The 13,441-nt window shown below is 40.0% G+C and overlaps 1 protein-coding gene across 6 annotated transcripts in view; it reads left to right on the top strand.

Annotated features, from left to right (window-relative positions):
- col16a1 (collagen, type XVI, alpha 1) overlaps positions 1–13,441 on the top strand; it is an 84,853-nt gene that overhangs the window by 37,142 nt on the left and 34,270 nt on the right. For 3 of the 6 annotated variants that reach the window (XM_028035473.1, XM_028035474.1, XM_028035470.1), the window contains exons 9-23: positions 155–187; positions 5,885–5,920; positions 6,016–6,045; positions 6,213–6,233; positions 6,404–6,448; positions 7,412–7,450; positions 7,555–7,617; positions 8,480–8,524; positions 8,629–8,724; positions 8,811–8,840; positions 10,525–10,569; positions 10,691–10,726; positions 10,828–10,914; positions 12,400–12,435; positions 12,876–12,911. In XM_028035473.1, the coding sequence (XP_027891274.1) occupies positions 155–187; positions 5,885–5,920; positions 6,016–6,045; positions 6,213–6,233; positions 6,404–6,448; positions 7,412–7,450; positions 7,555–7,617; positions 8,480–8,524; positions 8,629–8,724; positions 8,811–8,840; positions 10,525–10,569; positions 10,691–10,726; positions 10,828–10,914; positions 12,400–12,435; positions 12,876–12,911 (678 nt within the window). Of the gene's footprint in view, positions 1–151; positions 188–5,884; positions 5,921–6,015; positions 6,046–6,212; positions 6,234–6,403; positions 6,449–7,411; positions 7,474–7,554; positions 7,618–8,479; positions 8,525–8,628; positions 8,725–8,810; positions 8,841–10,524; positions 10,570–10,690; positions 10,727–10,827; positions 10,915–12,399; positions 12,436–12,875; positions 12,912–13,441 lie in introns of those variants that run through there. The other 3 variants (XM_028035475.1, XM_028035472.1, XM_028035476.1) reach the window with 3 other exon arrangements.

The following is a 13,441-nucleotide window of genomic DNA, read 5'->3' as shown; positions in this document are numbered from 1 at the left end:
TGTAAATGAAATGTCTCCCGTTTCTTTCTCTATTGTTGTTGTTGTTGTTTGTCTGATAAATGGTACAAAATTTAAAAGGATGGACTGCAGCAACTTTCCTGCGATACAAAAATGTCGTCTGATAACCTTCTTTTTTTTTTCTCTCCGCCAGCAGGATATTTTTGCATCCAAGGATCTTGCAGAAAAAGTAAGCCTCACGATTCACACCCACTCGCACACACGTGACTTAACATTGCTGCATTTTTAATGAGACTAGCGGGACAACTGGCTCCAGCTAAGACCGCTTTGTAAACTCTTCGGTTCACAAAGCGAAAGGAGCAAGTTCCCAGCATGTGTTCCAGTTTCCTACTGCTGTCTTAAAAAAAAAAAAAACATGTTTTTTTCCCAGATGGACTAGAGCAACACTTTGAATTGAGTCTTTTGCCGTCTTTGTAAGCCCGTCCAGAGAGTTGCATGTTCTGCTTAAATTAAAACAAGAGGACAATGTGCAGGCTAAGCAGGTTGTGCATTTGACACCATCTCCTGCTGCCGTTCTCGAACACTTGCTGACTGACTGAGAAACTGATTTACGCCTCATTATGCAACCGGTCTCAGTTGGGGTGTTCCTTCTGCCTATTAATTTTTGTCATTCACCTACAATAGGCATGCTCTATTCACAAATAGAATACAAAACTCCAGACGCTTCATTATGTTGCTCCGGTGTGTGCTTACTAATGTATCAGGCTGCCTCTCTTGACTTCCTCAATGTGGGGTATTACCCGGGTTGGCGCTCGTGGCTCACCAGGGCGTTAGAGGAAGGAAGTAAAAGTGAATTTAATTTGGTTAGATTACAAGAGCTCAGATTATTATTGTTTTCTTTTCAATGCAGATATAAGGTAATTTACCCTTTGGATAAGAACGATTTAGAAAGGTGGATACCATACACTTCTTCAGCTATCCCTAGCACCGAACAGGCTCATGAATTAATGTTATTATGTTAATAAACAGGCTGAATGTGTGTTAAATTTTACCTCTACTGCATGATCCCGAAGCTCAGTCAAGAGCCAATTTTGACCAGTGTTCATGTCATGCCTCATCAGCTATTCTTCTGCGCTTTTCCCCCCTTCTGCATGTGCTTCATGGTCGTGTGAGTGAAAAGGTTCAGCTCCCATCAATCTGCAGAAATTTCTTAGCAGCACAAAAAGGCAATTTCCGTGGTGCAATCCCAGAATGTAGTTCCTTCTCTTTGGCATTGCTTCACAGGACAAAGCACAAGTCGTACACGACGCAAGTGGATAAAAATTCAGGAAAATGTGCATGCTCGCGATTTACTGCTAAGCTGCAGTCTTGGCTTAATCAAACATGGCACTTGAGAAAGAGGGCTACAGTAAATCATGTTAGAAAAAAGTCAGAGATCAATCAAACGACCTTGGCGCTACAATTTCACTCCGTGCAGACGCTAATTAAGGCCAGCCTACGCAATACTTTTATCAACAGCTACATTAGCAGCAGGTTAAGTGACACATATAGTTTGTAGGTAATTGCCACATTCCAAACAGACAGTGCCAAGTGATGCTTATCTGGTAATTTGACACAACCTTAGTTATGAGCTCAAGAATATATTCTGTTTCAAATATTATTTACTAATAACAGGCTACCACATATTCATTACCACATAACCAATCAAAAAGATACATAATTAAAAAACCTGTCATGACCAGGACAAGACCACCGAGAGAAGTCGTCATTCACCTGTAGCGTGGACAAGCAATAATGTTTCTTACCAAACTTCAGCAAATTATCTTTCTCGTTTGCTGCCATTTTAAGCACTGATAAATAAATCCACCTGTATGTAGAAAGAAAGAACGTTTGGACAAGATGAGGCTGCATTCAGGACAACCTGGAAATACTGGAAAAACATTTGTCGTATACTGATTTAAAATGGGATGTGCAATTAAATGAGACAGATCCGTACTTAACAGGACATATGGCAATTCTAAAGGTTTGCCATTGTGACCATGCAAACACAATCTAGTGCTATTTGACTTTGCAGTTTCAGAGTTATCCACAACATTGAAGTCAAAAGACAGCAATGCTGATTGGTTAATTGTTGCTAAAAAGTTACTGTAATCTGTCAAATCAGAAAGCTTAGAAAGACAGAGAATTTTATTTCATTTTGGCGTTTCTTGAAGGAAACTTGTGAATTATATCAATGTCCAGCTCCATTACCAATTTAGACTCAATGGCTAAGAGTGACATTCTGTTGAGGCATCTCTCAGTCTAGTTCTTTTCTTTTTTTTTTCCAATTCTGCCCATTTGGGGAAATGATAGTTTGTCCTGGCAGCTGCTGACAAGCACTGTCAGATACAGGTACACTGTAAAACACTGACTGTAATCCATAAGCATTGTCAGACGTTTTGAAGGACACATTTTCAATCCGTGAGGTTTAGTAAAAGCTCCGAAGTGATTCACTTTGTCTGAGAAATGTCTAGGTCACACTTTTGAAGAGTTACGTTTGTCTTTTAGAAACAATTAAGTATGCATTTTTTGTCCAAGAGTTCACCAAAAGGTAGGTCCTACATAATCTCATTTTTCTATGTGATGTGCATTTTTCTTGTCTTTTTTTTTTTTTTTTCATTATGATAGCTGGGCATCATCCCCAGAGCCTCTCACATTTTGGAATTATTATGCCGAAAAGCTTAACAAGGCCCAGCACAGTAACTTCGACAAGTATTTGACAGTGGCTTCAATGTCAAACCGATACAAATGTCCTAGTTCTCAGAAACAGGCTCCCATCAAGAAGCAGATGCAGAGCGCAAATATTGGAGTAAATCAAAAACTTCCTCACTTCAATAATCCTGGCCTCTGTGATGTTAACACCCGCCAAGTTTAGAGAATGAGCTGTGCATGGGACATAAAGGAATAAATGATTTCTTTGCTTTAAATGCGCCGCAGGCCGTTATTTCACCCTGACATGTTGCTGCGTTTATCAAAACATTGGCCTCCGCAGTTAGATAAATCCAATCCCAGGCTTTCCGCTATCGCAATAACAAAAGCTGCAAAACTGTCTTGCATGACAATGAATTGGTTCAAATGCCAAAAATGGTTTCACAACTTTCTCCTGTTTGCTAAAAAGTCTAAAAATGAAGGTTAGATGATCTAAATCAATGTAAGGAGTTGCATCTATAGAAACAGCAAAATATTAATATTTGCATAGCTGTTTTACAATCACTTGCGTAGTTTATTTTACAGCCATTAACTCAGCAAACTCCTTACAACTTGTTGAGGACAGGTAAGATGCATTGACCGTACCTTCCTGGCCATGTGTTATGCTGTGTTCTGGTAGAAATGGGTAAGATTAGGATATAATTAGGTAGTTGTGATTATGGGATGAATCCAGAAGCGTGTCAATCCCCTGATGGTCACTTTTAACTCTCCTGAAATCTTCACCAGGAACAACAAGGACAGGAACATTAACTTCCCTCCAACATTGCTCAACAGGAATGAATCGATTGTCCTTATACTGCTGCATTAATGTGAGCATTTTAGACTCAGGCTTTCGGATCTTCTCTTGTTCTGTGATTTGTGTTTCCAAACACACTTCCTGTTGTACTTACTGTTCTTACGGCGGTTTTACTTAAAACATCATTAATTAATGCACAAATCCTTCCCGCTAATGCAGCGTCTGACAGACGCATTGTATTTTCCTAGCCTGAATTGAAATAATGAGGTGCCTCTTTCAATAAGAATCACCTTTACTCACCGGATGTCTTTCCCAATGGGACATAGTCTGTTTGGGGCTCCACTCTGGATAAGTTGTTTTTCTGAAAGCCTGTTTTCATCTTGTCATGACATCAGAGGTCCTGGACCCACCTCTAAGAAAAAACAAAAAGGTTCTGCTGCTCCACCAACTGTACACGGCTCAGTGCCCAAGTTTTTTGATGAGGTACAGCTAGCCGCTGTGGAGTTGCCTACAAAGTCGCCACTGGGCAGCAAAGCTTAACCTCCCCATTTACTGAGAGCACTTTACTTTCAGTCCTGTTTTCTATTGGTATTTGTAATTCCAAGCCCTTTGCTTCTTTTTTGGTTTTTCCCTTTAAATACTCTGCCTTTGTTTATCCACGCTGACTGGGACTGACGATTAACCAGTAGTTTCACCAAAGTGTCATTGATTTGGACTAATTTAAATATTTATACAAATTTAAGATTCAATTGCATTTAATAGTTACCTTCTTGAGGTCACTCAAAACAAATAGTCTGCATACATTATGATATGATAGTTTTTTTCATTGTTTGTTTTTTAAGACCAGGGCCTCATCACACACCCAATATTAATATGCTCAAACATTAATCTGTCCTGGGTAGTAGGATACCGATTAGGGTGTGTCCAGATCTGCTTTGGTGCTAATAAAAGCCAAGTAACCTATTCTTTTTAAAATAAAACTCACTAAAATCTACAAAAAAGGATTGTTTATGATGGTCTTTTTGATCAAGAATAAAATAAACGATTGTTTAAAATGCTGGAAGGATCTTTTTAATGAACATAAATCTTCTTGAATTTTTTTATTCTAATGTCCTGATTATAAATAATTATTTTAAATTTGACAGAAACATCAATATTTAAAAGCTGTTACCTTCTAAACCACAAAGAAACAGAGTAAGAGAAAACATTGAGCAAATGAAATTCAATGTAACAATAAAGTTACAGGGAAAAGTTTGCAATATTTAATATTCACTACAGATAAGACATAAAACAGATGGTTCTATGACCGTCAAGGCTGACAACACACTCATCTACCGCTGTATTAGGTTACCTTGTAGTACTGGCTAAGACGATCTTTCACCTCTAAACTGCTATAATTCTTCATGAAATAGATTTCATGAAGAATTTAGCTGTTAGTCAGGCACTAACAGCCATCCCACTTTCAAAGTCACTAAAGTCCTCTTGCCTATTCATATGCTCACTTTTAACTTAATCTTCATTCTAGAATCTACATGCTTGACTGTGAAGTTGCCATTAAGAGTCAATATGCAAACTCTATACTTTTATATTAGGAGATGTGTTTGTGTGTACATTACTAGCTATCTGAATTAGTTAACAGCACTAAAACCAGCAACATGAGCTTATAAGAGCAGTGTTTCGTTTTTATTGCCTTGTAATATAACATTGGGAATAAATAAAGTACTCTGTAGGCTTTTAGTAGATCTTCTTTGAGCAGCGTTCAATCGCAAATGAGAACATGGAAAGAGTGAGTCGTCACTGCAGCTGGTTCAAGCAGCCATTGATAGATCTGCAGCGTGTGAGAGGAAGAGGGGAATAAAGGGAAAAGCTAGAATTACACGTTGTCTCTGTGCTGTTACAACCGCTCTCTCTCTCTCTGACTCTCTCTCGTCTCGGCAAGCTCACACAGTCACAACTTCAGCATATTGCAAACTTCCTGGTGTGTGAAAGCCAGACTCCCAGAAACACGGACTGCAGTAATTCAGCTTTAATTACCCGCTTCCGCCAAAAAAAAAAAAAAAAAAAAAAAATCGCTTCAGTTATTTATAATTGTTGTCCTTATTTGGTGTGTGCATGTGACTATGATCATGTTTTTTGCACCATCCTGCAGGAGCAGCTGGTCTGCTCACTCCGGTGCTATGGGAATCAGACATTCCTATTGATCTCCTGTTCCCAGGGGAGATGTGTTAGTGTGTGTGTGTGCGTGGGGGCGTGCGTGTGTGTGTGCCCACTTGCATACAACTCATCCTCTTTTAGCAGCATAATGTAGCAGCAGGGAGATTTTGAAAAGTTGAATTTTGTGCAAGAGTGCCACTGTCAGGTGACAGCAGAAACTACAAGACTTAATTTTTTCATAAAGCCCACAGCAGTGTTAATTTATTCTTTCTCTGTGTCTGTCTGTAGTGTGCTGGTTGTTTACTCCTGAGTAAGGAGGAAAATGTAAGGATCGCTGATCTTTACTTCTTTCCGTAAGATCATGTTAGAAATGTCAATTCAAGAGGTATGTTACAATGTTCCCTGTGTGTGTTTCACAGGTTGTAAACCTTGGAGGAAAAGATGGCCGGGTGAGTATGAAGGATGTAGATGTACTGGGAAGCTAAAATGAATGAAACTAATTAATGGGAAGCAATTAAAGGCTACACTTTGACCAAATAGCAACACGACACAGCATTCTGATTTCACGGCGCATTCACAAATAATCATCCATCTTCTCTATCTCTCTGTGTCTCAGGGCGATGGTTGCTCAGGTCCAGTAAGTAAACTAGTCGTTTCCCACCCTCATGCTGCTTGCCTTTCCTTTTGTTTTTGTGTTTTCTTTTTGCATAGCATACAGTGAGCTAGGATTGGCCTTTTTCCCCCCTCCTGCTTCTTGCCAAAAGTGATTTGTGAAAATTTGTGCCAACCAACTGTCTCTAACCTCAGTGCACAGATGGATCCATGGGCCAGAAGGGCGAGAAAGGCGAGCCGGTGAGTGCCAGAGTTTCAGCCACAGGTTGCAGCAACACGTACCAGCGCTTTCCAACCCAGCTAAGCCCCTTCAGCATTTTTGGGTTGATTCTTATGCAGAGCCTCATTTTTCAGTATTAATTATGCAGCTAGAAACCCTGTTGCTCTTTGTGTATTTTTATTTTACCAGTAGAGTGTTTATTAACCGTGCAAGATTGTAAATGTGTGGACCTGCAGGACGAAAGGGGGATTTAAGGCAACCGACTAACATGTGTATCATTTAAGTTGCAAACATATTTACACCCCCTCAAAAAAAAAATGTTCACAGTTTGCACTTTATAACTACAGAATCCAGTGTAATTTGCTAGGATTTTATATTATAGACCAACATAAAGTAGGGCATCTAGAGAGAATGCAGCTCACAATTATTTAATCATGATTAATTAAATTGAGCTTGTTAAACTTTTTTGCATGGCATACATTTGTCTGACTTGTCAACGTAATAAACATAATAAATTAACTTGAATAAACCTACTTTGATTGCTTCTGACCAATTAATGGAATATATGTAAATTGGATCACCTGTCCTGTTTGTTTTTCCCCCACTTTTCTGCCACACTATACTCTTTTTATAGTCTGACTATTCATTTTTTGGGCAACACTGTGAATACAAATCCATGGGATTTAGATCCGTTTTTGTAAAAACATTGCTGCTGCCATAAAAAGTCTGTGGTTGTATTTTGACAAAATGTGAAAAAACCTATGAGGTTTCCCCAATTTTAGAAAAGACCAGCTCCTTTCTCTGAGACTTTGTGTAAATGGGGCAATTGCCTCTTGGTGTTAGCCCACGCAGGCTACTGACTGCTTACTATGTTTGCCATGCTCGAGGGGGCGTGAGTGTGTGTGTGTGTGTGGTGTACGTTTTGTCTTCTTTTAGAGCCAAGTCATTGATCTTGGCCTTATCTCCGCTGATTGCCTCCACAGGGAACGGCTTCCAACCGGGGTCAGGCAGCTGGGTACAAGGTGAACAGTTGAAGAAACTTTTGGTGATTAATAATCAAGACGTAACCCCCTAATGATCACCCAATTAGATTCTAACCTCTCATTCTCTTGGTGGTTTTGTCCAGGGAGAAAAAGGTCAGAAAGGGGAGATTGGTCCGCAAGGCCTGACAGGAACACCGGGGAAGAATGTACGTGTTTTGTGCTTGTTTTCTTCAACACATCTAGAGCAAGTCAGACAGTAAGGTCAAAATACGGTTTTTACAATCGCATAAATAAGAGAGGACATCTCAGAGAGATGTTCACTCATCCTCCTGTGTGGTTACTTTTATCAGGCCTAAGCGGATATTTGGTAAACCCATGTGGTACCGCTCTCTAAACTCGGGCTCTCATTGATATCTGCCCGCTCCTGTTGCGTTAAGTCAACCTGCTAATGCCTGTTAGATTAGGCTAGAGCAACAAAGCTTGCACAATCAATGCCGCCTCATTGACTGGGCCGTTTGTCTCTCACACAGGCAGCCGTCTATTCAGGAAGACTTAAACCTTTTAATCTTCCCCCCTGAACGGTGCAATGAGCCCGCGAACGCATGCAAACTTTTGAGGAACAAATTACAGCCTTAGCAGGGCGCCGAGAGATTCCAGCAGTTTTTTCTGGCATCCGACGAACTCACATTTAGCAGTTTTCTAACCTAAGTGCTTGTTGTAGCCAGATGGATTTGGTAGGGCGGGGGGAATAGATTTTGTTTTTAATTCCTCCCATCCATCTGACATTCTGAAAATGAATGCGCTCGTCGATGTGGCTTGAGTCAGGCAGGCAGAAATATATCACATGCACCACTGAAGACAATTCATCTCACAGGCTTTATGATAACCCTGTCTATTTTTCCTTCTGGTGAACGATGTTAAATAAATTAGAGAAATCTAAAAGACTTGAACATTTCTATAAAGGAGACAAGCTTTGCGTTTTCTTTAACACCAACAACGCTCGTTTTATTCCCCCTCAGAACACGCTGATGATGTCACTCTCCTCTCTTGTCTGTCACCATTTCCCAGGGTCAAGAACGGTCCATCTGTGTCGTCGGCCCCAAGGGACAGAAGGTTTGTCTGCCTTAACTCTTGGGCTTTCTGTCATCAGCCTGCCTGTCACATTCATGCAGCCCAGTTTGGATTTGATAGAACCTGCGCCGGGTTTGTTTTGCCAGGGCACTCCGGGTTCGGTGGGTCCGGAAGGGTTAGCTGGGGAGCCAGGGAAGCCCGGACTTCCGGGTCTGCCAGGATTTGGAAAACCGGGTCCACCGGTGAGAGCACTTTTCCACAATGAAAGATTTGGTAAAGAAAAAAAATGCACTCAAGAGTAAATTGAATAATTTGCTTATCTTCACAGGGCCCTCCTGGCGATGGTAGAGGTGGGAAGGTAGGTTGTTTGCTTAAACTGTTTGATGAAATGATTGACATGCTGCAGTTGTAGCAGGTTTTAACACTCTTTAAAAGTGAAAAGAGATATATTCTTATGTTTACTTACCAAACAATTGTACACTTTGAATCATTTTTAACAAAAGAATCTATGTGATCGTATTTATAATATTTGATTTCCTTTTAACTAACTCAATTCAGACTCTTGGTACTGTGAATGGGAACAAATTGGTGATTAGCACTATTAAAGCCCTCCCCTTTCAGAGGGTCTACTGTAGATTAGATGCAGTGGGACATAAGCAATAGTTTGTGTCAGAGTTTTAACCTGCAAGATCACATAGCAGACCTGAACATTTTCTCGTTAAATGTGGTTATGAGTGTGTGATGAACCTCAAGGGCAAATGAACACAGTCGTGCTTTAATCCATCAACCAAGGATCTTATTCTGTATTTGCCTCTTTAAAAAATTCCCCCGTTTTTGCTTTTTTGTTCCACTTAATATTTGAGATTATCGAACAAGTACGAATCATAAAGATCAACTTAAATACAAAAATCATTTACAAATGTTGAATTCAGGGATGAGAAATGAAAACAATATAATTGAAAGTTTAAAAATACGGGAATAGATAAAAATGTTTAATTTTTGTGTTTTCACAAAGAAAAGCACATCTTTAGCTTCTGCTAACATCAATATAGTTTTATTGACTTTTTGGGCTAAAAAAAACCAACATTCTTGTTGTTGGTTTTCTTTTACAATTTGTTCATTCAAAGTCAAGAAAATATAAAAGTGTTGGAGACATCTCCTAGGAGCCAAGAAGCACTCCTCCTTTTGAACTCTCTCTACACAACCAAGCAGCTCAAATTCTTACTTCAGTCCATCTAAAAACACCAAACTTAATGTCTGGGGTTTCACATAATTGCTGAAACCTATGTCACAACATGAAGTCGGGCCAACTCGGCGCCTTGAGAGCACATCACAAGACACACTTCACTTTCAATAGAAATAGTCAATACCACATTTCAATATTTTTATTATCAATCAATCAAATCAGTCAAATTTTATTTGTATAGCACATTTCAGCAGCAAGGCATTTCAAAGTGCTTTACGTCATATCAAACACAGAAACACAATGCAACAAAGAATCAACAATCAAAACGCGACATTAAGTCAGGTTCCATCAATAAATTTGTAATTGATTACGTTTCAAAGACAATCCTAAACAGGTGGGGTTTTAGTCGAGTTTGCATCCATAGAAGGTTATAATGTGCCACATAATCTTTTTACAGCCTTAACAATAAATTGCTAAAAAAAAAAAAAAGTATAGTTTCTGGTATGTAAAGTGTAGCATAAGAAAAACCAAATCAATGTAGTTGTTAAAACCAATCAAATTTTCAATGTGACACATTGTTTATTAAATTAATCCTACTGGTTTTCTTTTCTTCAAACCTTTACCTGTAACACTCAAAATCAAGAGCAGTTTTCCAGGCGAATCTGTTGTTTAGAATAAATTATAGTTATTAACCACACATTTTGAGAATGGTGGCTAACTGAACAAGAGTAGAAACAACCAGGCCCAACTTTTCCTGATCTTTTGGGGATTCTGCTGCCGGTTCCAAGCTAACCTTACTGACGAGATCAATTCGTGTTTCATGCTATCATATTCAGTTTCAACTTCCCATTTCCAGGGAGACCCAGGACCGAAAGGAGAAGGCGGATTGCCAGGAGACCCGGTGAGAGACTCTTTTAAGCATTGATTGATATTCAGCAGTGCATGCACCAGCTTCCAACAGACTGTACTGTAATGACAAACTGATACATCAGTGTTTGACAGGGATTCTGTTGTTTTCCTAGGGACCAAGAGGCCCAGGAGGTCCAAAAGGAGAGAAGGTTTAATAATGCCACATTAGCACAGTCCTTAATCTTTTGATCTGCGTGTCCCTGCACTCCGATCAACACGCCGCGTGTTTAATTTGTGTGTAAATCTTCAGGGTGACCCGTGCGAAGTGTGCCCGGTGTTGCAGCCCGGCCCTAAAGGAGAGCCCGGATCGCCGGGGATCGGAGAGAGAGGACTCCCTGTAAGTACACCGGTTTGACGTGCCGCGTAATGTATTCCGCACCTGCCGGATGTTCCGTTTTACATTTTTATGATCTCACTGCATGTTTTATTACAGTTGTAGATAGGGGTGTGAGTCGCAGCTGACAATTGAACCCTGAGCGCTCGTGTGATAGCGTATATATTTAATCTTTCTTATCGTTCCGAGGAAAAGTGCAGCATTTACTTCCACCTCAGGGTTGTGTGTGCCCCTGTAATTCTTGCGGCGCTGGGGCAGCTTAACGGGAGAAGACGTGATACGCTGTCAAAGTTTAGTCACCAAGGCGAGGGGTTCATTCTTTCTGTCCCTCTAGTGAGTCCAAATTCTCTCTCTCTCTCTCTTTTTTTTTTTTTTTTACTTTTTATAACTCCCACTTACTCCAGCAGGTGAAATGGGGAATGATTTGTGGAGGAGGGGTGATGGAATATAAATCTTTAGCCTTATGAGATTTTCTGTGCAACGATTTCCAATAGTGCCAGCATCAATCTGTCATACCTGGTTAGGGCACAGAGAGAGAGAACAGGGTAGAGCAGGCGAAAAAGGAGAGGTACAGTGCTCTGGAAAAAGTCTTCGCCCCTTAAAGATTTCTTTCTTGCTTGCATTTATGTCACAGTTGAAAGTTTCAGATCATTAACTAGATGTTAACATCGGAAATTATATACAGACGGAATGCAAAAAAAGAAAAAAGGCTGCTTTGAAATGAATTCATTTAAGTTCAAATTTCCTTGGTAATTTTTAAAATAGCTATGATCAGCCACATTTTCGGTCCAGTTTTACCTGCCAGTTCCACAACTGGTTACTGTCAGACCTTCACTTAGCTTAAGTAGAACCTGAACACATCAGCTAGGCTAAAAGAGTTTTATATATATATATATATATATACAATATAAAGAGCACATTATGTACAAAGAAATGTGCTGCATGGCCATTTCTAAAGCTTTGAGACTCCTATGAACCCCAGTTACAGCCACTATTCATACATGGAGGGGGAAAAAAGCATAGAATGAACCTTCGCAATAAACGGCAGGTATAAAATTACTCCTCGTCAGCTTCTTATCCAGGAGGTCACAAAAAGAATCGGGATTGATATCTGAAGAGCTGCCGGCCTCACTTACCAGATAGGTCAGTGTTTGTGATTCTGTAATGAGAGAATATTGGCAAGAAAAGACCCTTGTGAGACAGTTCTAGTTCAGTAACTCATGCTGGCCAAGTAGAATAAATAAATATCCGTCACATGTGCCAAAATGAACAAAATTCTTGATAATCCCCAAGACTTTTGAGGAAGTATTTGTGGCCATCAGTTACTTGCCTTAAACTCGAGCTCACTTTTTTAATTATCTGAAAAATGTAACATGATAAGAAAAATAACTTTTTTACAGACCTTAGAGTATGGCTTCTCTTCAAACAAACATCTTGACATCTGTTCATTTCTTTTTACTCCCCCCCCCTTTTTTTTTTCTTTGACAGGGTGTCGAAGGAGCAAATGGCAAAGCGGGACAGAAGGTATGGGGTTTCTTACCTGTTTGTTTGAATGTGTACTTAATTCATATTCTGCTCAAGTGTGACCTATACACTCTCATCTGCATTCCTCAGATATGCTAACATCAGCACTGTGTGAACACTCCTTCCCAGAGCAGATGCAAGCAAAACTAGCTGAACCAAATTGCACAAAATGCAAAAAAAAAGTCCACTCAAACGCCCACATTCAGAACATCACGTCATGTAGGTCTGCAACTACGAAAGTCACTCAACTTTAGTCTATGACCCCCGAGTCCACGCTGCAGCCACAGTCGCACTTTACCAATATGCGTCGACATCTGCCTAATTGCGGAGACCAGAATGCTTCCAGTGCCATGTTCAGACGCGAGATCATTGCGCAAACTGCCTTGGCAGGATGCGCTGGGATTTAATTTGAATTCTGTGCTTTTTGTGTGTTTTGGCAGGGAGAACACGGATCAGATGGCGCCAAAGGAGAGAAGGTTGGTGTGTTGTCTGTCTTACGCCTGAAATTAAATATCTTCTCCTTCAGAAGCTTTTGCCATTAAGTTGTCGGCCAGATGTAGCTTCCAAATTACTTAACCGAACTTTGCAATTGTTCCTAAAGGACTTTTCCAAGCTAACCAAACAAAGTTTCAGTTTTTAAAATTAATTTTACTGTGATTTGCATCTTTGACGTATTTTGTCACATTAGCGGCCGCCCTTATATCGAGAGGGACAGCAAACCAATGCGACAAAGTGCTCTGCTTATGTTAAGAACACATTTGACTTTATTGAGATACAAGCAACATGTGTGTGGAAGAAAAAAGGTACATTACTTTAAAGACACCATCCCAACTGTGGCATATATTGTGAGCATCATGGAGATAGAAGCCTTTCTTAGGCGTGGACTTGAAAGATTTTCACAGTTGTTGAAAAGAAGTATGGCGTTGACTACAGAGCAGTGACGTCAAAGGACTTTCCAAGGAGGTTCAATTTTCAGCAGGATAAGACCCATAGCCAAAGCTACAAT

The sequence above is a fragment of the Xiphophorus couchianus genome, chromosome 13 (assembly GCF_001444195.1).
Source record: "Xiphophorus couchianus chromosome 13, X_couchianus-1.0, whole genome shotgun sequence".
Taxonomy (NCBI): Eukaryota; Metazoa; Chordata; class Actinopteri; order Cyprinodontiformes; family Poeciliidae; genus Xiphophorus; species Xiphophorus couchianus.
Note: the sequence above shows the minus strand (reverse complement) of the source record. Positions and strands in the feature narration are given on the sequence as shown.